Source organism: Rana temporaria, chromosome 4, assembly GCF_905171775.1.
Source record: "Rana temporaria chromosome 4, aRanTem1.1, whole genome shotgun sequence".
Classification (NCBI taxonomy): domain Eukaryota; kingdom Metazoa; phylum Chordata; class Amphibia; order Anura; family Ranidae; genus Rana; species Rana temporaria.
This window is the reverse complement of record NC_053492.1, coordinates 70670305-70696740: the sequence shown is the minus strand read 5'-3', so window position 1 is coordinate 70696740 and position 26436 is coordinate 70670305. Positions and strand designations below refer to the sequence as shown.

The 26436-nt window shown below is 41.3% G+C and overlaps 1 protein-coding gene across 2 annotated transcripts in view; it reads right to left on the bottom strand.

The window, feature by feature from the left end:
- Positions 1 to 26436, bottom strand: part of LDAH (lipid droplet associated hydrolase) — a 318623-nt gene that overhangs the window by 50201 nt on the left and 241986 nt on the right. For both annotated transcript variants that reach the window (XM_040348529.1, XM_040348530.1), the window contains exon 6: positions 7933 to 8015. In XM_040348529.1, coding sequence (XP_040204463.1) covers positions 7933 to 8015 — 83 coding nt within the window. The remainder of the gene's footprint in view (positions 1 to 7932; positions 8016 to 26436) is intronic.

Here is a 26436-nt window from a genome sequence, read left to right as displayed (position 1 = left end):
TGATTTTCATAAAGAACTGCTATATTTTATAGTCAAACCACATCAGGCTATGTGAGGCAAGTCAAAGGTGAGGCTATAAATGAAATCTGTAGCCTCGTACACACGACCGAGGAACTCGACGGGCGAAACACATAGTTTTCCTCGTCGAGTTCCTTGTTAGGCTGTCGAGGAACTCGACAAGGCAAGTTTCTCCATTCCCGTCTAGGAAATAGAGAACTTGCTCTCTTTTTGGCTCGTCGAGTTTCTCGACAGTTTCCTCTACGAAAATGTACACACGACCGGTTTCCTCGGCAAAAAAATATCTCCCAGCAAGTCTCTTGCTGATTTTTGCCGAGACACTCGGTCGTGTGTACGAGGCTTGTGACTGCAGTGCACTAGGAAAGTTTTTATTACTTCAATCTGCACCCTTGCATTGACCTGGTTGGTAACATTTGGAATAAAGATACATAATTTGGACACAACTTTATTATCAACCACTTGACCTCCGAAAGATTTACCCCCTTCATGACCAGGCCATTTTTTGCTAAACAGCACTGCGTTAATTTAACCCAAATAAAATGTATATCGTTTTTTCCCCCCACAAAACAGAACTATCTTTTGGTGATATTTGAACTTGATTTTTTTTTTGCGCTATAAACAAACAAAAAGACCGACAATTTTGGAAAAAACAAAAACAATATTTTTTACTTTCTTCTATAAAACATATCCAGTACAAGAATTGGGAAATTCAAATTTCTTGATAAATTTAGGCCAATATGTATTCTGCTACATATTTTTGGTAAAAAAATCCCAATCGCTTATTTCTCTCACCTGCGCAATATTAATACCCCATTTACTAAATGTTATTTTGAGCATTTTCTTCTTTAGAATTGTCATTTTTGCTGCAACAGGTTCTATACATGGTATAGATCAGGGATATGCAATTAGCGGACCTCCAGCTGTTGCAAAACTACAAGTTCCATCATACCTCTGCCTCTGGGTGTCATGCTTGTGGCTGTCAGAGTCTTGCTATGCCTCATGGGACTTGTAGTTCAGCAACAGCTGGAGGTCCGCTAATTGCATATCCCTGGTATAGATGCACCATCTTACAGGCAGACAAAGGGGACATTCCAGGCACTATATTAAAATGAATTTTCCATTTTTATTGTTGCACTTTAAAGGGGACCATTAGCAATTTTTTTCAACTTTCCATCTAATAAATCTTCTGTCCTTGTTGTTTTAACTTTGGACAGTAAAACGTTTTTTTCTTTCTGCCAGTAAATACCTTATACAGCTCACTTCCTGTTTCTTGCCTGGTCATTAGCCTAGGCTTATGACATCATGCACAGCTCTCTCTCTCTCTCTCTCTCTCTCTCTCTCTCTCTCTCATTCTTGTGAATGTTTTATTCTGGCCTCCCAAATGTTTTTGTTTTTTTGCGTAATATAAACCAACAAATTAATTTGGACTTATCACTCAGTCTGGCGCTCCTTCCTTGGTGCATGTTGTATTCTGGTAACCTGCTGGATACCCACAGGAGGGTAGCCCTGTTTTTTGTAAGCAGCCTAACCTGGGCAAGACCTCTTAATGTTTTTGTCCTCTCACTACTTTGTATGAATTCATATGAAAATCCCAGCACCTCTTGGAAGCTTTTTCTTCAGAGGAGAAGTTCTAAACCTCTCCCAACCTATTGAAGGCTAAAAATAAAAAAATGTGATAGTGTTGGGCGTTACACAAAGGGGTGACACCTAAAATAAGTGTAATAAGTAAAATAAATAATAAGTAAAATTAATTTTATTATAAAAACTTGATGTAAAATACAATTTTTCGGCAAGCAAAATAAAAACATAACGAAGAAGGAGTCCAAGTTGTATATATTAAAACTAGGGTTGTCCCGATACCACTTTTTTGAGACCGAGTACAAGTACCGATACTTTTTTTCAAGTACTCGCCGATACCGAATACCGATACTTTTTTTAAATGTCATGTGACAGTATTTTTTTATTTTTTCACTATTTTTTTTTTTTTTTTTTACAGTGATTTTTTTATTTATTTATTTTTTAGGGGGGGAGGTGAATTGTCAGTGTGTTTTTTTATTTTATTTATTTTTTTACATTTTATTTTTATTTATTTTTTAATATTTATTGCAATTTTTTTTTTTTTTTTTAATCAGCCCTGTTGGGGGGCTTTGGTGAGATTTCAGGGGTCTTAACAGACCTCTGGCATCTCCCCTTTAAGACAGAGAAAGGGACTAGGGAAACAGATTCCCCAGTCCCTTTCTCAGCAGCTTCAGCTGAAATGAATGGAGGGAAGCTCCTCCATTCATAAACTGAAGCATCGTAAACACAGGAGGTTACGATGCTCAGTTATATGAATGGACAGAGTCGGTGACCACCGACTCTGTTCATTCAGAAATGGTAGGAGCCAGGCTTAGCGGCTCCTACCTCCGCTCTCCCCCCTGACAGATTGAGGGGGGAGAGCGGCACTGCAAAAAAAACTGCACGGACTGACGGAGAGATGCACGGACGGACGGACGGACGGACGGGGGGAAGGAGGAAATAACTGCATGGACGGACGGGGGGGGAAGGAGGAAAGAACTGCACGGACAGACGGGGGGGAGGGAGGAAAGAACTGCACGGACGGACGGACGGGGGGGGGGGGGGTAAAGGAGGAAAGAACTGCACGGACGGACGGACGGGGGGAAGGAGGAAAGAACTGCACGGACGGACGGACGGGGGGGAAGGAGGAAAGAACTGCACGGACGGGGGGGGGGGAAGGAGGAAAGAACTGCACGGACGGACAGGGGGGGGGCGGAAGGAGGAAAGAACTGCACGGACGGGGGGGGCGGGGAGAGAACGACACGGACGGGGGAAGGGAAGGAGAGAGAGCGGCACGGACGGACGGACGGGGGGAGGAGAGAGAACGGCACTAACGGACAGGGGGAGGTGAGAGAGCAGCACGGACAGGGGAAGTCAACAGCACGGGGGGAGAGAAGATTTGCAACTCCCCTGCCTGCCCGCCCAAGTATCGGGTGAAGCATCGGGAGCATTTCCCCGAGTACAAGTACTCGGGAAATGCTCGGTATCGGTCCCGATACCGATACTAGTATCGGTATCGGGACATCCCTAATTAAAACAATGGAATACATTTTAGAGGGGAGAGTAACCATGCTTCAAGGGGAAAATAATAATAAAACTTAGCTTTATGGCTGGATTTTTGAGTGAGAATTCCTATTGTGGTAAATTTGCCAGGACAGCGTCTTGAATTACTAAATAGTCCTGTAAATGCTGGAGGTGCTGTAATGAGAGCTCTCACGTCCCATAACTTCTGCAAAGTACTAGTGAATACAGCTCACCATGTTAATGATCTAATGAGACTGGCTTTTCCCTAAATTCTGGCCAGCTCTACAAGTCATAAAGAGCGTGGGCCAGATTCAGAAAGGAGATACGCCGGCGTCTCTCCGGATACGCCATCGTATCTCAGAGAGTGCGGCGTCGTATCTATGCGACTGATTCAGAAAATCAGTTACGCATAGATTTCCCTAAGATCCGACCGGCGTAAGTGTCTTACACCGTCTTATCTTAGGCTGCATATTTACGCTGGCCGCTAGGTGGTGCTTCCGTATAGTTACGCAATGAATATGCTAATTAGGTAGATACGCCGATTCAGAAACGTCCGTCCGGCGCATTTTTTTTACGCTGTTTACGTTAGGCTTTTTCCGCCGTAAAGTTACCCCTGCTATATGAGGCGTAGCTAATGTTAAGTATGGACGTCGTTCCCGCGTCGAGTTTTGAAAATTTTACGTTGTTTGCGTAAGTCGTTCACGAATAGGGATGTAGGTAAGTCACGTTCACGTCTAAAGCAATGACGATTTGCGGCACTGGAATTTTTTCACGAACGGCGCATTCGCCGTTCATAAAATACGTCAAATACGTGGGGTCACCATTCATTTGAATAAAACACGCCCACATCATTCCCATTTGAATTAGGTGGGCTTACGCCGGACAACATACGTTACGCCACCGTAACTAAGGGCACAAGTTCTTTCTGAATACGGAACTTGCGCCCTAATTTACGGCGGCGTATCTAAGATACGTTACGCCCCACCTAAAGTAACTCCAAAGTATCTGAATCTGGCCCCTTGTGTCTAAAAAGCTTCTTAGAACATCTGATGACCATAAGAACTAATTATGTTCTTTTCAAACACACATGGCTTTATTGCTGCTCATTTCTCATCAGAGAATTTTCTTCTTATATCCTATCACAATAATTACTGTCACTGGGAGGTGTAGGGGATCTCCACAAATGCTGTGTAATCTGCCCCCCTCTAAACTGTAAAAAACCTGCCTGTTCCTGCCACTTCCTTTATCACCTTCTCTGTGCTTACCACGATAACCAGGGCTGCTGAACACTGACTACCCACATGCCTTCATCACTAGCAGCGCTGATCTCAGTTCTCCTCTCTCCCCCTCACTCCCTCCCTCCCTGCCTGTCAGCTCTGTGTCTCTGTCTCTGCCCCCTCCCACACCGTTATTAGTAAAATAAAAAATGGTAAATGCTTACTGCCAGCCCCTCTATTATAGCTTGGTATATCACACTTTATTAGTCTTTTTTTAAAACAAGGCTTTTGAATACCTGTTTAGCGTGATAATCAGGCCGTTCACGTGACTTTTGGGCCAGTTTCCAGGGCTACTGCTGGAGGGGCTGAGCTGCCATATGATGTCCTTGGCTGATTTCAGAGGGAGATCTTGACCCCTCCTGCAGAAGCAATCCAGTACTGTACAGTAGCGAAGAATCATGTGCCCGGCCTGAAGATAACTCTAAACAGGTATTTACATGCCTAGTTTTTATAAAAGACTAATACAGTGTGCTATGCTAGGCTCTAAACATTTGTCTCTCAAAGGGAGCAGGAACTTGCACTAGCTGCAATTTCCACAGCGCTCAATACACATTAGGAGGATCTCATATTGCCTCAGCACAAGGACTTTGCTCTGAGGAATACCCTAACCTCAGATTGATCAAATGTCCATTACTGGATCACACTTCTCTATCCTACACTGAAGACTTAGGATGAACTGTGTCTTACTGGGCTGTGCCCTATCCAGTTGAGCGGTCGCTCCTGCAACATAACAGATATCAACTAGTTGTTTAGGATGAGTGTGTGAAGTTTGAATCAATGTGGTAGATACCTGTATCTTGACAACGTTGTCAAATTTTAAACAAATGTGGTAGAGGTGCAATTTTATCTAACTGTTTAATTAGAATTTTTTTTTCAATAAAGTGTTTTTTTCTATCACCGGTTGTTTCTCTTTGAAGATTCACTTTTGATTCTTATCCATGTTCTATTTTTGTGGCTTTTTGATCTAGAGAGACACACCTCATGGCTAATTACTAATGAGGTGATGCTGTTTTGCTGCTGAATTGAGGAATTATAGTTGAATATTCCTCTTCAGCTTTTTCACACTATGGTGGCGTAGCTCCCTTGACTGTTTTTATTGTTATTTTCTAAACGAGGGGTTGACATAGACTTAATTGAATAGGTAAACAAACACTTTTAACGCTTATATGGTACAGTATCAAATGCTTGATAAATCTAGATAAACTGGGTCAATTGGACTTCCACCATACAATATCTCACTTACCTCGTCACAGAATAACAGGTTTATCTGAGAAGAATCAGCTTTTATAAATCTATGTTGGTTGTTACTCTTTTCATCAGACAATATTCAGTCGTTTACCATTGCCTCAAATATCTTACATACTATTGATGTTAGGCTTACTGGTCTGTAGTTTCCCGGTATATATCTTGACCCTTTTTTTGTAAATTGGTACCACATTTGCTGTACACCAATCAGTTGGGACCATTCTGGTCAGTAAGGTGTTTTTAAAAATCAGAAATAGTGGATTAGCTATAACTGAACTAAGTACACCCACAGGTTCTTAGGGTACACACTAACATTTTTTTATTGTTTAACCCAACGCTAGGATCAACGTTCTCAGCCATTGGCTGAGCGCTAATCGGGAGCCAGTTGGCTGCTGTTTTTCCAGCATAAATGATCACATTCCCTCTGTTTTCATCTGTATAAGAGCTGGGGGGAGGAGAAGCAGCAGCACACTGAGCTTCTCAGTAAATGGCTGTGCAGGGGGGGCATGTCAGAACAATTTTGAACATTGGAGGAGAGTACACAGAGTTCCCAGCATATAGCTAGAGAACTGACCATGATGTGATACCCCTTCCCTATGCTATCCAAAAAGCTTAAAAATAGATTTTTTTGGGCTGGAGCTAAACTTAAAAAAATGTACCTGTTCCAACTTACAAACAGATTCAACTTAAGAACAAAACTACAGTCCCTATCTTGTTTGTAACCTGGGGACCGCCTGTAAATGATAAAGTGAGACCCTGGATCTTTCATTAGACAATTGGATCAGGTACCACCTAATTTCAGAAGTTAATGCCTGCTTCTATTATTATTTTAATTATATTGTATATATTCAGTTAATTAGTACTTGCCATCAAAATATCAACAATATTTATTTTTTCAGTAAAATCTCATATAAGACAGTTTGATTGATCATTTTTTGAACATATTCAAGATAGTAACATTGCTTTAAAATTATTAGTTAAACTGCAGTCACAATTTAGTTATTTCAAAAGTAGGGGTCAAAAATATTTCAGAGAAGAAAAAAAGTAATTATTTAGGACAATACCTTCTATTCTCAGAAATACTTTTTTTTTTTTTTATCCATCAATGACTTCGGTGGGGTACAGGGATCAAGGCTGGATTCATTTACACTGGAGATATAATTTCTCGGACAGATAAGAAAAAAAATATGATGCCAAAGGGCTAAGGAATGGCACAGTCGCGGACCACAATGATCGAGCAAGCGGATGACAGGTCACGGTTATTCTATAGGCCCTCCGATCCGCCCAGATGGAAGGGGACAATTTCCCTTCTATTTTTTTTAGAGGTTTGGATTGAAGGTAGGCGGGCTTAAACAGACAAAAGTCTGTTTACATCTGCCGCTCTGTAGAGGTGAATTGAGGGTCCGATTGGTTAGGGCGGATCGTGTGAAAAGGGCCTAAGACTGCTTTCACACTGATGTGTTGCTGTTTACCCACACCGCAGGTGCAGCGTAGTGCACCTAGGTCTATCCTGCAGGTTAGCTGAACTTTGCCATGTGGCAAAAGCCGGCGCGGTACAGGAAGCCTCGGCTTATAGGGCTCTACTCCACAGCCATTTTCTTCCTCTACCACCAGCTTCATTCACAACACTGATGCTGTGGTATGACAGGTCGGCAACCTGCAGTCTGGGCTTGCCAACCCGCCGTTTCAGAGCAGGAGGTTGTGGGCCACATCAGAGGGCTCCGCAGGCCACATGTGGCCCCCGGGCCACTGGTTGGCCACCCCTGGTGTAGGTCTTATAATGGTAATTTATGTGGTGGTACACAAATTAATTTCTACTGGTCTTGAGGAACAACAGAAGTGGAGTAGAGAATAGAACAAAAATAATAGCAGGGGACAGCCTCTTCTGTGTACAGACTACTACTTTTGATATTATGTATCAAAAGGGAATTTGAAAAGGAAGAAGATTCCTCTGTTTCTGGCTCTTGGTACTCTGTAGCTTTTCCTGCTTGACCTCTGTAATATACAGCAATGTATGGAAGGGTTACAACAATTTCTTTACCCCCCTGTCTATAGCACTCCCTGTTTGATCTCACAAACCATGCTAGCTTTATTACCCTTGCCATGTACATTTGTTTGTGTGTGTTTGTTTTTCTTTTTTTCCTTTCCCTCAGAGATTGAGTTTTTTTTTAACATTCTGCTAAAACGTTTGTGAAACAGTACTGCTGGGACCTTGAAGAAGGGGACATACCACAAAAAGCTTGGCCTTAAAAAGCGTATGTTAGTGCAAATAAAAAAAGTATCACAAACAGTACTCAATTTAAATGCTTACCTTGTTTAAATTGTACTCAATAGTGTCATCATCTCTCTCTAAGACCTTTAGCATTTCTTGACTTCCCATGTACATGGCATTTACTGTAAATAAAAGATAAGATCTATTAAAAAAACGAACAGAAGGAAATCAATGTTCTGGCCCTGAAATATAAATTCTAAATGAACCACAGTTAATCAATGACTATAGTTGAGATACCTTACATGTACTAGAAAACCCATGTGCGCACAAAACGCAGGTCACAAGCACAGAGTTTGCCTACACAGGTTCCTGTGCATTCTATAAAGTAGTGCATTCACTACTTTTTTTTATAAAGAAAAACAATATTTCATACTACGCTCTCTAATAAAAATCTAAAAGAAACCATAAATAAACATACCAACATATAGTGGATGTAAATACTAAATACTGTATATAAATATCAAAATATCTATGTGTAATGTCTGTACACCACCACCAGATGTCTCCAATCAATGAAAGTGATAACTTCTTTAGTAGTCCATACAATGGAATGTGAAACCATGGGCCTTCTTTCACCAGCCCATAAGCAAATATCCTACTAACCAGACGTATACGACACCCATCACAGGTAGTCATAATGAGCATGTTAGGCATAGATGTATCCTCCAAGGAAAGAAAAACATCACACAAAGATGCACACCCACCGGGCACGGGTATGGTAAGTCACATATGTCAAGAAGAAGAAAAGAAGCTTCTCATAGTGCAGTTTGAAAATGTATTTGCATCACTGCTAAAGGAATAACACTTTCAAGGTTGCAGATCAATAAGAGCCCATAAAAACAAGCAGGGATGCCAATCACGTTTCACCTGCGTTCCAAAGGATGGTGGCAGTGACGTGTCACGCACTAACTGATCCGATGCGTTTTGTCATCAACGTCTGACGTCATCAGGGATGATAGGACCTGTCACTTCCTCCTAAATATATAGCCAGATACTAGGATATCAAATCCAATTCAATCCTTGCTAACGGCTCATAAGCTGATCTAAAAACTACTAAAACAATACCCAATACCATACCTGTGCTTACCATACCGTGGGTGTGCATCTTTGTGGGCCATTTATTTTTCCTTGGAGGATACATCTCTGCCTTACACGCTCATTATGACTACCTGTGATGGGTGTCATGTACGTCTGGTGAGTAGGATGTTTGCCTAGGGGCTGGTGGAAGAAGGCACATTTTGGTTTCACACCCAATTGTATGGAAGTTATCACTTTCACGGATTGGAGACATCTGGTGGTGGTGTACGGACATTACACATAGATATTTTGATATTTATATATTTTGTATTTACATCCACTATATATTGGTTTGTTTATGTATGGTTTATATTAGATTTTTATTATCACTATGAGCTGCTCCTTGTATAATTAATAAACACTTTTTTAGGGTTAATCCAGAGTGCACAGGTTTAGGGTTTTGTTTTAAATCCTTATTTATAAACATTCACTACTTTTGGTGTGATCCGGTATGATTTCAACTCATTCAAATAAATGGGATAAAATCGCACTGCACCCGAATCGCATGTGAAACACACAGGAATGCTACTTCAATTCTACCTCCATCTAAAAGCTAAACCTTTAATTCTGCAATCAGCTCATTCACCACAGTTTTTGTACAACTTGCCCCACCCTATTATATTGTAAGCTCTTATGAGCAGGGCCCTCCTAGCCCTCTTGTATTTTATTGTATTGTAACTTTACTGTGTCCCTTTATATTATACAAACTTGGTGCTACATAAATACTGTATCATTATAATGTCTCTAAAGGCTAACAAAATATTAAATTAAATAATAAAAATAGAAAAGAAATCTGCAAAACAAAGGCATAATGAGCTAAGATGCATGGGATGCTAGCTCATTATGAAATACTTACCTTATGCACCGCTGTGACCAACGACATGTCTCCCGGAGTTATTTCCAGGTTTGTGGGCTCCGATGCTGTGATTGACCAGAGCCGTGATGACGTCACTCCCGCGCATGCGTGGGCGGGAGCCGCTGGTCCCGGCACGGCTACTGAAGAAACGGCACGATCGGTTTAGGGGATATTCACAGTAAAAGTGGTGTAACAGGGTTTACAATCACTTTAAATTCAGTACATTTAATCTGACTGACCCAGCACTTATAGACCGTTCTTATTCTAAGCATAGTTTTTGCGCACACAAAGGACACCACTAAATAAAATGTATGCTCTGGCTCAGGCATTCCTTGCATCTTAAAGTGGTTGTAAAGGCAGAACTTTTTTTATCCTAATGCATTCTATGCATTAGGATAAAAAAACCTTCTGTGTGTAGCAGCCCCCCTAATACTTACCTGAGCCCCATCTCTATCCAGGGATGTGCACAAATGCCTCGGCTGTCCGGGACTCTCCCTTCTGATTGGCTGGGACACAACAGTGGCACCATTGGCTTATGCTGCTGTCAATCAAAGTCAGCTAGGCAATCAGTAGAGAGAGAAGCAGGGCCGAACCTCGGCTCTGTGTCTGAATGGACACAGGGAGTTGCGGCTGGGCTCGGATGCCTCTCATAGTAAGCCGCTTGCTGTGGGGGCACTCGACAGGAGCGAGGGGCCAGGAGCACTGGCGAGGGACCCAAGAAGGGGAGGATCTGGGCTGCTCTATGCTAAACCAACTGCACAGAGCAGGTAAGTATAACATGTTTGTTATTTATAACGACAAAAATAGGTTGTTTGCATGATCTTTTCTTTTAATATGATTCACTTTAAAACCAAATTGTTTGGTTTCAATAAACTAAACGCAAATTATTGTAATTATTAAGTATTTCACAGAAAGTCCTTTTAATTGTTGAAATAATTGAATAGTGTATTCCTGGGAAAATGCAATAAAATGAAAGCACTCAGGGTCCGTATTTTTTTTTTTTGTAACAAAAAGTACATCCTCTTCCTCTCAAGTACTGGGTCAAAAAAATGACGTTGGTAGAATGTCTGGGATTAATGAGGGCCAGTGAATTATACAGCACTGGGACAAGAACAGCTTCTTAATGGTTAAGTCCCACCAGAATTGGACTTTTGCAAGTGGCTGGATACAGCTTAAAATTCATTGGGCATTACAGCTACATTAAATAAAAATTTGCTTTTATTCACTAGAATTACAACCCCAATTTCAAAAAAGTTGGGACGCTGTGTAAAATCTACACAAAAACTAAATGCAATGATTTGCAAATCTTATAAACCCATTTTTTATTCACAATAGAAAATAAAAATAAAACATATCAAATGTGTAAACTGAGAAATTTAACATTTTAAGAAAAAATAAGGTAATTTAGAAATTAACCACTTCAGCTCCGGAAAAATTGGCTGCCCAATGACCGGGCCATTTTTGCAATTTGGCACTACGTCGCTTTAACTGACATTTGCGACGCTGTTCCCAAATTGATGTCCTTTTTTTCCCACAAATAGAGCATTCTTTTGGTGGTATTCGATCATTTCTGTGGTTTTTATTTTCTGCGCTATAAACAAAAAGAGAGTAAAAATGTTGAAAAAAAAAACACAATATCTTTTACAATTTGCTATAATAAATATCCCAATTTTTTTCCCCCCAATTTTTTTTCCCCCAGTTTAGGCCGATATGTATTCTTCTACACATTTTTGGTATTTTTTTTTTTGCAATAAGCGTATATTGATTGGTTTGCTCAAAAGTTATAGCGTCTACAAAATAGGGGATAGTTTCTTTTTTTACTAGTAATGGCTGCGATCTGCGATTTTTATCGTGACTGCGATATTGTGGCGGACACATCACAAGTTTTTGACACTATTTTGAGACCATTGTCATTTATACAGCGATCAGAGCTATAAAAATGCACTGATTACTGTGTAAATGTCACTGGCAGGGAAGGGGTTAAACACTAGGGGGCGAGGAAGGGGTTAAGTGTGTCCTAGGGAGTGATTCTAACTGTGGGGGGATGGGCTAAAAGTGATCACTGCTCCCGATGACAGTGAGCAGTAAATCACTGTCCTGTTACTAGGCACAACAGGGAAATGCCTTGTTTACATCTCCTCTTTACATGGCAATCACGGCCCGCCGGCGAACATTGAGTTTGCGGGCCCGCGGGCACACTGCGGCGCCCGCTAGGCGTCAAATTCGAAGCAACATACAGGTACGTTGCTTTGCCTGCCCGTGACATTCTGCCGACGTATATCGACGTTAGCCGGTTGGCAAATGGTTAATGTCAGCAAGACATCTCAGAAAAATTGGGACAGTTTGCATCTTCCTGCTTGCTGGCAAGGTCCGGCTCTTCCCAATTCTCAGGTTTATTTTTTGGCAGCAATTCTGGTTACAGTCCATTGGGGGTTTGCTCATTCCTGCTAATGCAGCTGTTTGTTTAAATGCTACCTTCCTGGGCTCCCTCTCTGAATTCCATAATCTTGAATATAGAGGGACAAGTCTGTGAGGAAAAATTAAAGGTGCAGTGCTCTCAGCAGAGACAATCCAATCCTAGTGTGCAGTCTGCAGCACAGGTCCCAAGGCTCAGTGTGTCTTCCCACACTAAATACAAGAGAGAAGTAAGAGAGAAGAGTGGCAACTCCAAAGTCCTTGATGCAAAAAAAACGTGTTTCAGCGTGAGCCTTAGTCAATAGACACACAGAGCGTGGCTCAGGGTAAGCCTGCACAAGTGCCTCTATAGCAAATGGCTTTCTCTGGGGGCACTCGGCAGGGGAGGAGCCATGATAACCAGCGAGGGACCTCAGACGAGGAGGATCAGGGTTGCTCTGTGGAAAACCATTGCACAGAGCAGGTAAATATAATTTTTTTTTTTATTCCTTTGGAATCACTTTAATAGAATAACTTTATTCATCCCTTCCCCACTACACACAATATTATACATGTATAATCAGGGTGCTAATTATTCAACCTGGATTGACCAGTTTATATATCCAATGAAGTTCTCACTGTGACAACCTGTCCAGGAAGTTCCCACCTCGCTTGGCCTTGGGGTGTATAGTTACACTGATTACTACATAAATGCTATTTTGCATTTGCTTTTTAATGTCTCTAGGTTAAGCTGGCCATACACTATGCTAAATTCAGGCAGTTGCTAATGAACTTGCCGAAATTTGCTATGTGGGCGTTGGCACCTTCCGGTCTGAAATCCTCTGACAGAATCAAAGAAGCTGGAAGGATGAAGTTTTGGCTAAAGGACAGCTACATCCAATCAGATGCCTGCCACACTCCGAAAATAGTTTAAGAATGGTTTAAGTAACATAGCAAGTCTGAGGTGTTGACTTGGCCTCCAAACTCTCCAGATCTCAATCTAATCGAGCATCTGTAGGATGTACTGGAAAAACAAGTCAAAGGCCCCACATTGCAATGTACAGGACTTAAAGGTTCTTTTACTGAAGGCTTGGTGCCAGATACCACAGCATACCATTACAGGTCAAGTGGCATCCATGTCTCGGCAGGTCAGGGCTGTTTTAGTGGAAAAAGGGGGAGCTACTCAATATTAGGTGGGTAGTCATAAAGTTATGGCTGATCGATATATATGGTACTTTGTACATAAATATTACTTGATTCCTGTAATATTGGTGTAAGGACCGAAACAAAGTCTATGTGACGTTACTGCGCATGGGCAAGCAGCTTCGGCCATGATCTCTACACCAAAGCTGTAAACATCTTGGGTGCCTGCCGCTTAGAATAGGTTAGGGGCTAGCAAGGGGACTGTAGATTTTATAGTCTAGAATGAACCTGTCCAACCTGGCAAATAAGCTCCAAGCAACATAAAATGCCAACCAATAGTGCTTTATGTAACAAAAGTCCACACTAGATTTTAAAAATTGGTTCAGATGGAGATCAGCAACAGCGAATCTCATACTTGCTCTGGTCACAGGCCGACAAAATCTTTCATACATAGCAACCAAGCTGCCTGGATAGGAATCTGGCACAGAAATAATAATAATAGAAAAAAAAGCATTATGTTGCCAAATAGCAAATGAATAAAGAGAGTCAATTACCTGTTTTAAAGACTGAAAACATTCAGAAATGTTAACTATAATTTTGGCGGACATCCCCTTTAAGTACATTACTAATTCCTCCATTTAACGTTGTCTGGAACTCATCTGTCAAACAAGCGCCAAGCTTCTGTTACACCAATGTGATCAGCTACATTAAAACGTAAAAGTCTCAAGTGTGCTAATTTCGACATATTATAAGACATTTATGTCTTAAACAATAAGTAACTGACTAGCATGCTGTTATTCCATCCACTGCTGTCACATTTTCAGGCCAATTAATTTTTTTTCCCTCCTAAATGTAAAACCCGCACTACATAGTCTTGTTTGGCCAAGCATCTGGGGTCCTTAGTGACATAACATGGATACACAGTGGTGTCATATGAAAGCAGAAATGCCTACAGTCCAAGAAAACATGTTTTATATTGACAGAAACACTTAGCACAGGCAAAGCAACTGAGCAGCAGTGAAAAACCAAATTTAACTAATATATAAAGAGTACCAAACAATGAATACCCTGGTAGTCTAAAGATGATGTTTGTCTCTATGTGTCATCTACTGCTTTTTTATTTTCAAATAAAGTGCTTATATAATAAGATAGCACAAACATCACATTCATATACATCATGCTAGACAACCAATGAAATTTCACAGTTTATACTGCTTCGGGTGTGCTGATATAATCCACTCCTCTGAAGATATCAGGTCCTAGCTTCAGCATGCTTCTAAAGTAGTATGTTACAAAAATTTGATTTCAAGTTCATCTGGTTTATCCCCTGTACACACGATCGGAATTTCCGATGGGATAAATTCTGATGTAATTTTTCATCGCAATTCCATTCAAGCTGTCTTGCATACACACTGTCAGACCAAATTCCGACGGTCCAAAATGTGTTGACTTAAAACACTACGACGACCCGAGAAAAATGAAGTTCAATGCTTCCGAGCATGCGTCGACTTGATTCTGAGCATGCATGTTTTTTTCTCCGTCGGAAAAAAATAAAACATGTTCTATTTCTAAACTCTGACGTAAAAAAGTCAGATGGGGCCCACACACCGTCGGAATTTCTGATGAAAAAATTCCGTCTGACTTTTTTCATCAGAAATTCCGATCGTGTGTACGAGGCATAACTGTCAGGGCTGGGCTCCTGCTACTTAAAACGGAGCTCCATCCAAAAGGGGAAGCTCCGCCTGTTTGCTTCCTCCCCCCCCTCCTGTGCCACATTTGCCATCTTTCAGGAGGGAGGGGGGAGCTGGTACCTAATTTTGACAGGTAGCCTCTCCCAACTTCTAGGTGACTTCAACATGGCGAAGTCACCCAGAAGTTCTGCCCCCTACTCCATCCCCAGCTCCTGGGCTATTCACAAAGTGCAGCTCACTTCACGCATTAGGGAGTCAGCTGTGAAGCTGCTACGCTTCACTGCTGGTTTCCCTTAAGAGAAATGGTGGCGGCAGCAACCGAGAGCTGATTGAAAAATCGGCTGTGGTGAAGACAGCGCTGGAGTCCAGAACAGGTAAGTATACTAATATTAAAAGTCAGCAGCTCCAATATTTGTAACTGCTGACTTCTAATTTTCTCTAAAGGAGCCTTGAGCTCTACATTTGCTGTGTTAATCTGGGACATCTGATGTATTATATTGTTCCTGATCTATTTCTATGCCTAAGTAAATGTTAAAAAAAATCTGGCTTCTCCATTTGGTATTATCCTAATCTATACACTACTGAAGAAAGCCCACTATTTGCACATGCCATGCATCACCAGAATCTTGGAAATACTTTATATAGTGGACATATCCTGAATAATCATTAATATACAATACATGCATGGTACAACATCTATGTCACCAGTGCTTGTGTGCCTCATTTTGCCCAGAGTCACATTTTCCAGACCAGATGATGGTGGACAGATTAACACAGATAGGAAATCACATCCACCAGACCAGTTAAATAATAGCTAATGACTTCACTGCAACAATTTTACAGTCTTCCTGGGATAACTTGTCCTTATCTTAATGTAAACCTTATATAAATACTGTAACCACAGAGTTTCTTGTGTTTGCAACTTCCTTCATAAATTCTGCACAATAAAGTTGTACATTCCTGAGGACAATCTCCTTATTCTAGTGTCAACCAACAATAAATTACGGACTTCCACTGTGTTTCTACTGTGCTGTTTAAGTATTTCAGGCAATAATCTTTTTAGGCATAAAATTACCCAACACTATGGTTTCTTTCAGTGCACTAGTCTATTATATGCAACTGTATGTTTTTCACTTCACAGTAATCTTTACACTTGTGTGATATGTCATACTACTTTGGACATCAAAGTTGCATGACAAGTCATACCCCATGTTTTCCAATGATAACCATTCATATACGTGTGACTTAAAGTCATAGCGACTTCAAAATATTCTACAATCACCGAGATTTACTCTGTCCCAATCACCGACACCACCAAAACCATCATCAGAAGCCTCCGAGACACCACATTGCCAAACGACATTATTCCCACAAAATTTCTGAAAGAGTGAACCGTCATCTTGGCACCCACCATAACACACCTCATAAACCAATCATTCAAAGAAGAAATCGTTCCAATCTCCCTCAAGCAAGGCATAATCAAACCCCTCCTAAACCTCGACCCCCAAAGACCCAAACTACCGCAGACCTGTCACAAGCCTTAACACCATCTCTAAGATTATTGAGAAAGCAGTAGTACAACAGCTACAACCCCATTTGGACACCCACAAACTCTTGGACCCACTACAATCTGGTTTCCGCCCTGGACACGGGACAGAAACTGCACTTCTCAAAATCTGGGATGACAACCTCAAAGCAGCAGATGAAGGAGAATCAGGTCTCCTGGTGCTGCTGGACCTCACAGTAGACCACAAAACCCTGCTCACTTGTCTCGCAGAAGTAGCCGGAGTCGCAGACTCAGATCTACTCTGGTTCGCATCCTTCCTAGAGAACCAATCCCAGAAAATGAAACTAGGAGCTTTCACTTCAGAAGCACATAAAATTACATGCGGAGTGCCTCAAGGATCACCCCTGTTGCCCGTGCTCTTCAACATCTACCTCCGTCCACTCCTCAAAATCATCAGCAACCAGGACCTGCTCTATCACTCCTACGTTGATGACACCCAACTTTATCTACACATCACCAAGAAAAAGACCAATACCACGCACTGGAAAACTGCCTCTCATTGATCAAAGATTGGATGATGGAGAGCTCCCTCAAACTTAATGGATCCAAAACAGAACTCCTCTTCCTCCATGCAAACCAAAACAAAAAACCCTAGCACAACGTTCACACCACCTGCCATCCTTGGACAAACCATTACCCCCAGCACTAAAGTCAAAAGCCTCAGAGTCATCTTTGACTCAGACATGACAATGGATGCACAAATAGGATCAGTAGTCAGTGGATCTCAACCCCTTCTTCGCCTGTTGCGTAGACTCATCCCCTTCATCCTGGAAGGAGACACAGCAGCAGTAGTTGGAACAATCATCAATTCCCGACTCGACTGCGCAAACTCCCTCTACCCAAGTCTTTCCAAATACCAAATTTCACATCTACAAGTTGTCCAGAACACAGCAGCCAGACTGGTAACTGGAAAAAAAAAACTGGGAATCAATCACCCCTTCCCTGAGGACCGTCCATTGGCTAGCCGTGAAGGATCGGGTTACATTTAAGACCCTTTGCCTCACTCACAAAAGTACACAAGAAAAAGCCCTGCAATACCTCTGTAAAAAAATAAAGCACTACACCCCAAGTCGCCCCCTCCGGTCAACTAACCAGAACCTCCTCCACATTCCCAAGACTCACTACAAAAAAAAGGCGAACGAAGATTCGCAGTCCAAGGACCCCAGCTATGGAACGCTCTACCCGTAGACATCCGCTTGGAAGAAAACTATCTAGCCTTCAGGAAGAAGCTTAAAACCAATCTCTTCTGAAGACACAGGCAGACACTGGCTGCAAAAGCGCCTTGAGGTGATTTAGTTCACATTTGTAGCGTTGTACAAGTTATTTGTTCATTAATTCATTCAAAGTAGGTCATGTACTACTTTGGTGTGACTTTAATGCAACTTGAGGGCCACAGACTTCAATGTTAATTCTCAAAAGTTGCAAGAAAGTAGTACCTGAATGTTTTACATGCAACAGTGGGTCCGACTTTGCAGAGGGACAACAAGTCACTTTGGATAAGTCTCTATGAGCTTGCCACATCTTACCACTGGGATTTTTGCCCATTCCTCCTTGCTAAACTGCTCCAGCTCTTTCAAGTTTGATAGTTTGCGCTTATGAACAGCAATCTTTAAGTCTGACCACAGATTTTCTATTGGATTGAGGTTTCGGCTTTGACTAGGCCATGCCAACAAATTTACATGTTTCCCCTTAAACCACTCGAATGTTGTAAAAGAAAGCAAGTGACCTATTGGAAACCAAATGAACCGTGATCATGCCTCAAGTGTTGCTTTAGCAGTGTGTTTGGGGTCATTGTCCTGCTGGAAGGTGAACCTCCGTCCTACCCTCAAATTACACACAGAGTGGTACAGATTTTGCTCAAGTATATCCCTGTATTTAGCACCATCCATTTTTCCCTCAACTCTGACCAGTTTCCCAGTCCGGACTGCTGAAAAACATCCCCACAGCATGATGCTGCCACCACCATGTTTCACTGTGGGGATGGTTTTCTTTGGGTGATGTGATGTGTTGGGTTTGCGCCAGATGTGGCATTTTCTTTGATGGCCAAAACGTTAAATTTTAGTCTCATCAGACCAGAGCACCTTCCTCCATACATTTTGTGAGTCTCCCACATGCCTTTTTGCAAAACATGCCATTTTGATTTTTGCTAAAAGTAATGGCTTTCTTCTGGGCACTCTGCAATAAAGCATAACTCTATGGAACGTATGGCTTATTGTCATTTTATGTACAGATACTCCAGTCTCTGCTGTGTAACTCTGCAGCTCCTCCAGGGTTACCTTAGGTCTCTGTGCTGCTTCTCTGATTAATACCCTCCTTGCCTGGTCTGTGAGTTTTGGTGTGCAGCCGTCTCTTGTCAGGTTTGTTGTTGTGCCATGTTCTTTCCATTTGGTTATGATAAATTTGATGGTGCTCCTAGGGATCCTCAAAGATTTGGATATTATTTTATAACCTAACCCCGACTTGTACTTCTCAACAACATTGTCCCTTACTTGTTTGGAGAATTCCTTGGTCTTCAGGGCAGTATTTGGTTAGTGGGTAAATGGTAGTGTTTGCGCTGTGCAAAACAGGAGAGAGTGTGCTAGAGGAGCAAAAAATTGATAAGTGTGTGTATACAATATCAAAGATAAATCAAAGAGGGGTGAGACATATACGTAGAATAAAGTATATAAATGTAAACAAAATATACACTACATAAATAACGTAATAAATACAATCTGATAAATGCTAGGTGAAGAAGCGTGATAAATAAATAATCCAGTAAAAAGTCCAAAGTGATAAAGTCCAAGATCCGTGTCAGATATATATAAAATCAATCCCATCACCAAAGTCAAGGAACAAATAAGTGCTTGAGAGCAGAAATCTTCAGTAATGACACCTGTGTATCTGCAAGCCGCTTACCTTACTGTTGTAAGATATACAGGATGAATAAACCACAGGTGTACGATATGGTAATTTCCTCATGGTTATGATAATATTAATCGCTTTCAATACTCAATGGCAGATGAAGGCATACAAAAGAAACATAGAATGCTCATGGTATAATTCCATAAAAATAAAAAAGGGGGGATGGAATAGCAGCAGACCCAACAGTGATGCACTCACTTTTTAAAGTAGAAGCATAGACATCATTCCAGGAATGCCAAGTTCGTAAGCCTCTGCATATGGTCTTGGCACTGCCTTAGATCCAATATCAGCCAGATACCGGTTCGGTATATACGTTTACAATTAGAAGAGTGAGATGCCCATATGGTGATCCCGTATTTGTAAAACAACTTATTGAAACGATAGTAATAAAACAGACTCACAATTAAAATGGGGGAAAATGCAGCAATCCACGAGCACCGAGCTTGTATCCTTCCGTCAACAGTGAATAGTACCTATTCACTGTTGACAGAAGGATACGAGCTTGGCACTTGTGGATTGCTGCATTTGCCCCATTTTAAATGTGAGTCTGTTTTATTACTGTTGTTTCAATAAATTGTTTTACAAATACGGGATCACCATATGGGCATCTCTCTCTTCCAATTGTAAACGTATACTGTATACCAAACCTGTATCTGAGGAATTTTGGATCTAAGGCAGCGCCAAGACCATATGCAGAGGCTTTCGAACTCGGCGTTCGTGGATTTATGTCTATGCTTCTACTTTAAAAAGTGAGTGCATCACTGTTGGGTCTGCTGCTATTCCATCCCCCCTTTACGGAATTATACCATGAGCATTCTATGTTTCTTTTGTATGCCTTCATCTACCATTGAGATTTAAAAGCGATCAAGATTATCATAACCAGGAGGAAATTACTGTATCCTACAACTGTGGTTTATTCATGCTGTATACCTTACAGCAGTAAGGTGAGCGGCTTGCAGATACACAGGTGTCATCACTGAAGATTTCTGCTCTCAAGCACTTCTTTGTTCCTTGACTATGGTGATGGGATTGATTTTATATATCTGACACGGATGTTGTTGGACTTTATCACTTTGGACTTTTTACTGGATTATTTATTTATCACGCTTCTTCACCTAGTATTTATCACGTTGTATTTATTACGTTATTTATGTAGTGTATATTTAATCTCTGAAAAGGTAATTTAAAAAAACAATTAGCAATTTTGAGATAGTAAGTGTCTAGGGATTAGAAGATGGAAAGTGGCTGGGAAGGGATAAGGTCCACTTTAAGTTTTTATTGTCCACAAGGCAAAAAGTTTAGTTTGAGGAGAACCACATCAGCAGTCATTTGCCAACAATGCTGGTCCAAACTGCTCTACGCAAATATTTTATTGTCATCTGTTGACCCCACGGGCAACACAGACACCAACAAGGAATAACAATTCCTACTGGACACAATGAATAGTTTTGGCTATCCCGAGAACTGCTAACAACAGAGATCCACAATCTGATTTGAATTTCTCCAACCGCTTGTGATAAACACGCACCCTGTGTTCCTCATATTATTCATTACTTGTTCCACTGAGGTCGGAACAAACAGAACAATCAGTGGCTTGATTTGTGCTTAGCCGCAACACCCCCTCTAATTTTGTTTTAACTGGATCCCAGTTTTTAAATGAAACAATTCTAAGGAAAGTGTTGATACAATGCACACAGATTTTTTTATTTGAAGAGTAAGTCCTTAATAAAACTCAACTTTCCTACATATTGTACAAGTGTGTGTTTTATTAAGTCAATATGCACGGGTCTCTGATTGACGAGACGCCCACCCAAAATGTACCACTCAAACTTTCATCCAGCTGTTGAGGGAGGATTCTTAGATCAAGAACACTTTTTTTCTGGTTATCCCTGCTCCTCTTTATTGTACTAAAATCAAAATTCTGTATAAACAAGCTATTATCAAGTATTCTGCATTAAGAGGACGTAAACAACTCTTTGAAATTTTCTTTTGGTGGGTGCCCTCTGACACACACTAGGATTGATTTACTAAAGGCAAATAGTTCAGTAGGGATGCCTATAAACTTGCCATGTGATGAGAGGACAAAGTCAAGATAGTCAGCAAGCATTACTGCTGTCATCACTACTGTTGGGGGAGAAAGGAGATAATGGGGTTGATTTTCTAAAGGCAAACAGACTGTTCACTTTGCAAAGGAACCTGCATATTGCAAGGGAATTAGAGCTTAGTGGGTATGGTGACATTTCTCTTTGCGAAGAATACATAATCACGTGCAAGGAAGATAAAAAAAAATCATTTTTGCGTGCATATGATTGGATGATGGAAGTCAATAGGGCTTCATCTCATTCACTAAGCTCTGGGAAAATGTTCTTACAAAGTGCGACTTCCCTTACAAAGTGAACAGTTTGTTTGCCTTTAAAAAAATCAACCCCATTATCTCTTTTTTTCTCCCAACAGTAGTGATGACAGCAGTGATGCTTGCTGACTGTCTTGACCATGACTACTCACCACATGGCAAGTTTATGGACATCCCTCAAAATTATTTAGCTAGATTCAGATAGAGTTAGGTCAGCGTATCAGTAGATACGCCGACCTAACTCAGAATCTGCGCCGACCTATGTTTAAGTGTATTCTCAAACAGAGATACGCTTAAACATATCTAAGATAGGACGGCTTGCGCCGTCCTATCTTAGGTTGCAATATTTAGGCTGGCCGCTAGGTGGCGCTTCCATTGCGGTCGGCGTAGAATATGTAAATCAGTAGATACGCCTATTCACGAACGTACGCCCGGCCGCCGCAGTACATTTACGCCGTTTACGTAACGCATTAGCAGGCCTAAAGTTATTCCATCAAATAGATGGAATAGTAATGTTAAGTATGGCCGCCGTTCCCGCTTCGAAATTCGGAAATTTTACGTTGTTTGCGTAAGTCGTCCGTGAATAGGGTTTTACGTCATTTACGTCCACGTCGAAATCAATAGGCCTGTGCGGCGGACGTAGCCGCAATGCACACTGGGAAATGTAGGCGCACGGCGCATGCGCAGTTACAAAAAAACGTCAATCACGTCGGGTCAAGCCTCATTATCATAAAACACGCCCCCTCAGACAAATTTGAATTAGGCGCCCTTACGCCCGCCCGCTTTAGGCTACGCTGCCGTAACTTAGCAGGCAAGTACATTGTGAATCATGTACTTGCCTCGCTAACTTACGGCGGCGATAGCGCAGGGGGGCTAAAGCTCCTTTGCAGCAGTCTGTGATTGCCTGTGTCCCAAGGGTTGCAGGTTCGATCCCGGCGGGGTCCACTCAGCCTTTCATCCTTCCGAGGTCAGTAAAATGAGTACCATTGAGTTGGGTCATAATGACAACCATTATCAGCGCTTAGACACAGCGGCATTGCTGTAATTGGCGCTATATAAGTGTAAACATTATTATTATTAAATGCCATAAGCTACGCCGCCTTAAAGTTGCGGCCATCTCTGTGGATCTAGCTAATTGAGTTCAAATGTTTCCAGTGAAAGGTTCTGTTATTGCTCAGCCTACAAAGATATTTTAGACAATCGTGTGCTGTTATCCATGTCGGAATAGTTTGGGGGAGGCCAGTATGTACCCAAAGCGGTAGAGCATAGTCAAATTCATATGACCAGGGCTTTGGAAAGGGATGTGTAACAAGTTCATATGGGTGCGTTAGTCAGATATCCACAAACTTTAATCCATATAATGTAGGGTCTTATCCCATGAAGTTTTTTTAGAAATTTACAGCCAGTATATTAACAATATAGGTATATTCTTACATTAAACTTACATTAAACTGTTTTTGTTTGTATTTTATTGACATGGTTATCTATTAATAAAAATAAAATATTTTATATAATTGAACAAAAAAATATATATTTTTTTTAGCTAGGAAGACATGACACATACATCTGCAGCTAGCAGGCTTCTTTCCTTTTTATCAATCTTGCTTTTTCCTTTCTTATCAAATTTGTGGGTTTCTTACTGGTCATCCTGTGTGAATATGACACACTCAGGCTCAGGTTTTACTTAAAACGGTTGTAACCCTAGAAGGAAAAAAAGGCATGATCTATAGCATGGGTCTTCAAACTACGGCCCCCCCAGTTGTTCAGAAACTACAATTCCCATCATGCCTAGTCATGTCTGTGAATGTGAGTGTGTTACAATGCCTCATGGGATGTGTAGTTGTACAACAGCTGGAGGGCCGTAGTTTGAGGATCCCTGATCTATAGCATAGTGCCTGTGGCATGTAATTTGTCCCTTTCTATGCTGTAAAATACCTGGTTGATCCTGCCTATTTCTGTGTCCCCTTGTGTGTGCTGACCACGGTAATCATGGTTGCTGATCCATGATACCATGGTCAGTTTACATGCCGCCATCATCCCGATTTCTGCTCTGAGTCTTTCCCTCTCCCTTCCTGTCTATCAGTTCTGAATTCTGTGTGAGAGCCATTCTCATCCTTGCACCACCCTTCCTGCTTCTTTTCCCTGTGGCTTGAAAATACCATTTATAAATAACTGCCATTCCTTTTTTTTATCAAGATATAAAGTACGGTGTGTTTGTTTTAAAAAAAATCTAATTCTAAATACCTTTTTTGCACAGTACCGATGTGGGGTCACTTGACCTCCTTTTGTTGACCGACTGATGTCAGAGGGGTATCTCAGCCTCTCCCTCTGCATTCTTTAGATCAGGGAAAGAGAGTGGAGGAGGACACCCAACAGCACAGTGGTGCTGTAAAAGAAGGTATTTAGGATTAGAATAAAAAAAAAAAGAGGAAAACAGAACTTTAAATCTTGATAAAACAGAGGGGGTGGCAGTTATTGATTATTATGACTTTACAACTACTTTAACCATACCCCTACTAGCACAACCCTGATAATTCAATGACAGAAATGTATATATATATATATATATATATATATATATATACACACACATATATTTTTATATATACAGTATCTCACAAAAGTGAGTACACCCCTCACATTTTTGTAAATATCTTATTATATCTTTTCATGTGACAACACAAGAAATGACACTTTGCTACAATGTAAAGTAGTGAGTGTACAGCTTGTATAACAGTGTACATTTGCTGTCCCCTAAAAATAACTCAACACACAGATACTAATGTGTCAATATTTTGTGTGGCCACCATTATTTTCCAGCACTGCCTTAAAGCGGAGGTTCACCGGTACAATATACTTTTTCCCCTTAGCTTCATGCTCGTTTTGTCTAGGGGAATCGGCTAGTTGTTTTAAAATATGAGCTGTACTTACGGTTTACGAGATGCATCCTCTCCGTCTCTTCCGGGTATGGGCTGCGCGACTGGGAGTTCCTATTTTGATTGACAGTCTTCCGAGAGGCATCCGACGGTCGCATCCATCGCGTCACGATTTTCCGAAAGAAGCCGAACGTCGGTGCGCAGGCGCAGTATAGAGCCGCACCGACGTTCGGCTTCTTTCGGCTACTAGTGACGCGATGGATGCGACCGTCGGAAGCCTCTCGGAAGACTGTCAATCAAGAAGGAACGCCCATACCCGGAAGCCGACGGAGAAGATGCATCTTGAAAACGGTAAGTACAGCTCATATTTTAAAACAAATAGCCGATTCCCCTAGACAAAACGAGCATGAAGCTAAGGGGATTGTTTAAAAAAATATATTAATGGGTGAACTCCCGCTTTAACCCTTTTGGGCATGGAGTGCACCCGAGCTTTAGAAGAGGCTTCCTTATGGGATGACAGCCATGCAGACCAATTTGATGCAGTGTGCAGCGAATGGTCTAAGCACTGACAGGCTGATCCCCTATCCCTTCAACCTCTGCAGCAATGCTGGCAGCACTCATACTTCTATTTCCCAAAGACAACCTCTGGATATGACGCTGAGCATGTGCACTCAACTTCTTTGGTCGACCTTGGCGAGGCCTGTTCTGAATGGAACCTGTCCTGTTAAACTGCTGTATGGTCTTGGCCATCATGCTGCAGCTCAGTTTCAGGGTTTTTCAATCTTCTTACAGCCTAGGCCATTTTTATATAGAGCAACAATTCTTTTTTTCAGATCCTCAGAGAGTTTTTTGCCATGAGGTGCCAGGTTGAACTTCCAGTGATCAGTATGAGAGAGTGAGAGCGATAACACCAAATTTAACACACCTGCTCTCCATTCACACCTGAGACCTTGTAACACTTACGAGTCACATGACACTAGGGAGGGGAAATGGCTAATTGGGCCCAATTTGGACATTTTCACTTATGGGTGTACTCACGTTTGTTGCCAGCAGTTTAGACAATAATGGATGTGTGTTGAGTTATTTTGAGAGGACAGCAAAATTATACTGTTATACAAGCTGTACACTCACTACTTTATATTGTAGCAAAGTGTTTCTTCAGTGTTGTCACATGAAAAAATTGAATAAAATATTTACAAAAATGTGAGGGCTGTACTCACTTTTGTGAGATACTGTATCTATAACTAACATATAAAAAGGTCCACATGACTGCTGTTGCTGGGGACAGACCCTTCAATATGAAAGGGGAAAGCAGACTGCTGTCATTGACAAATATTGGGTCAATGACATCACCCGGGATACCCCACTAATTTATCTAGTAACATGAGCATTTGGTATGAGTGAGTGACAGGAGCGGATTGTGTCAGCTGTTTTTTTTTTTCTTTTGATGAGTGGGATTGTTGTTATACAAGGGCCTGTCAAAAATAGCGGTGTCATTATTTACTGTTTATATTTTCTTTTTTTGTTTACTTACTCATTTATGTGGGGGTCAGAATCTGGGGGCCCCTAATGTTAAAGGAGGTCTTCCTCTTTAAAGTAAAAAAAAAAAAAAACCTGGGATGCGTTGTTTACAAACAGAAGTAAGCACCCAAAGTAGTCATTTACTGGCAATTTAGGCAAAT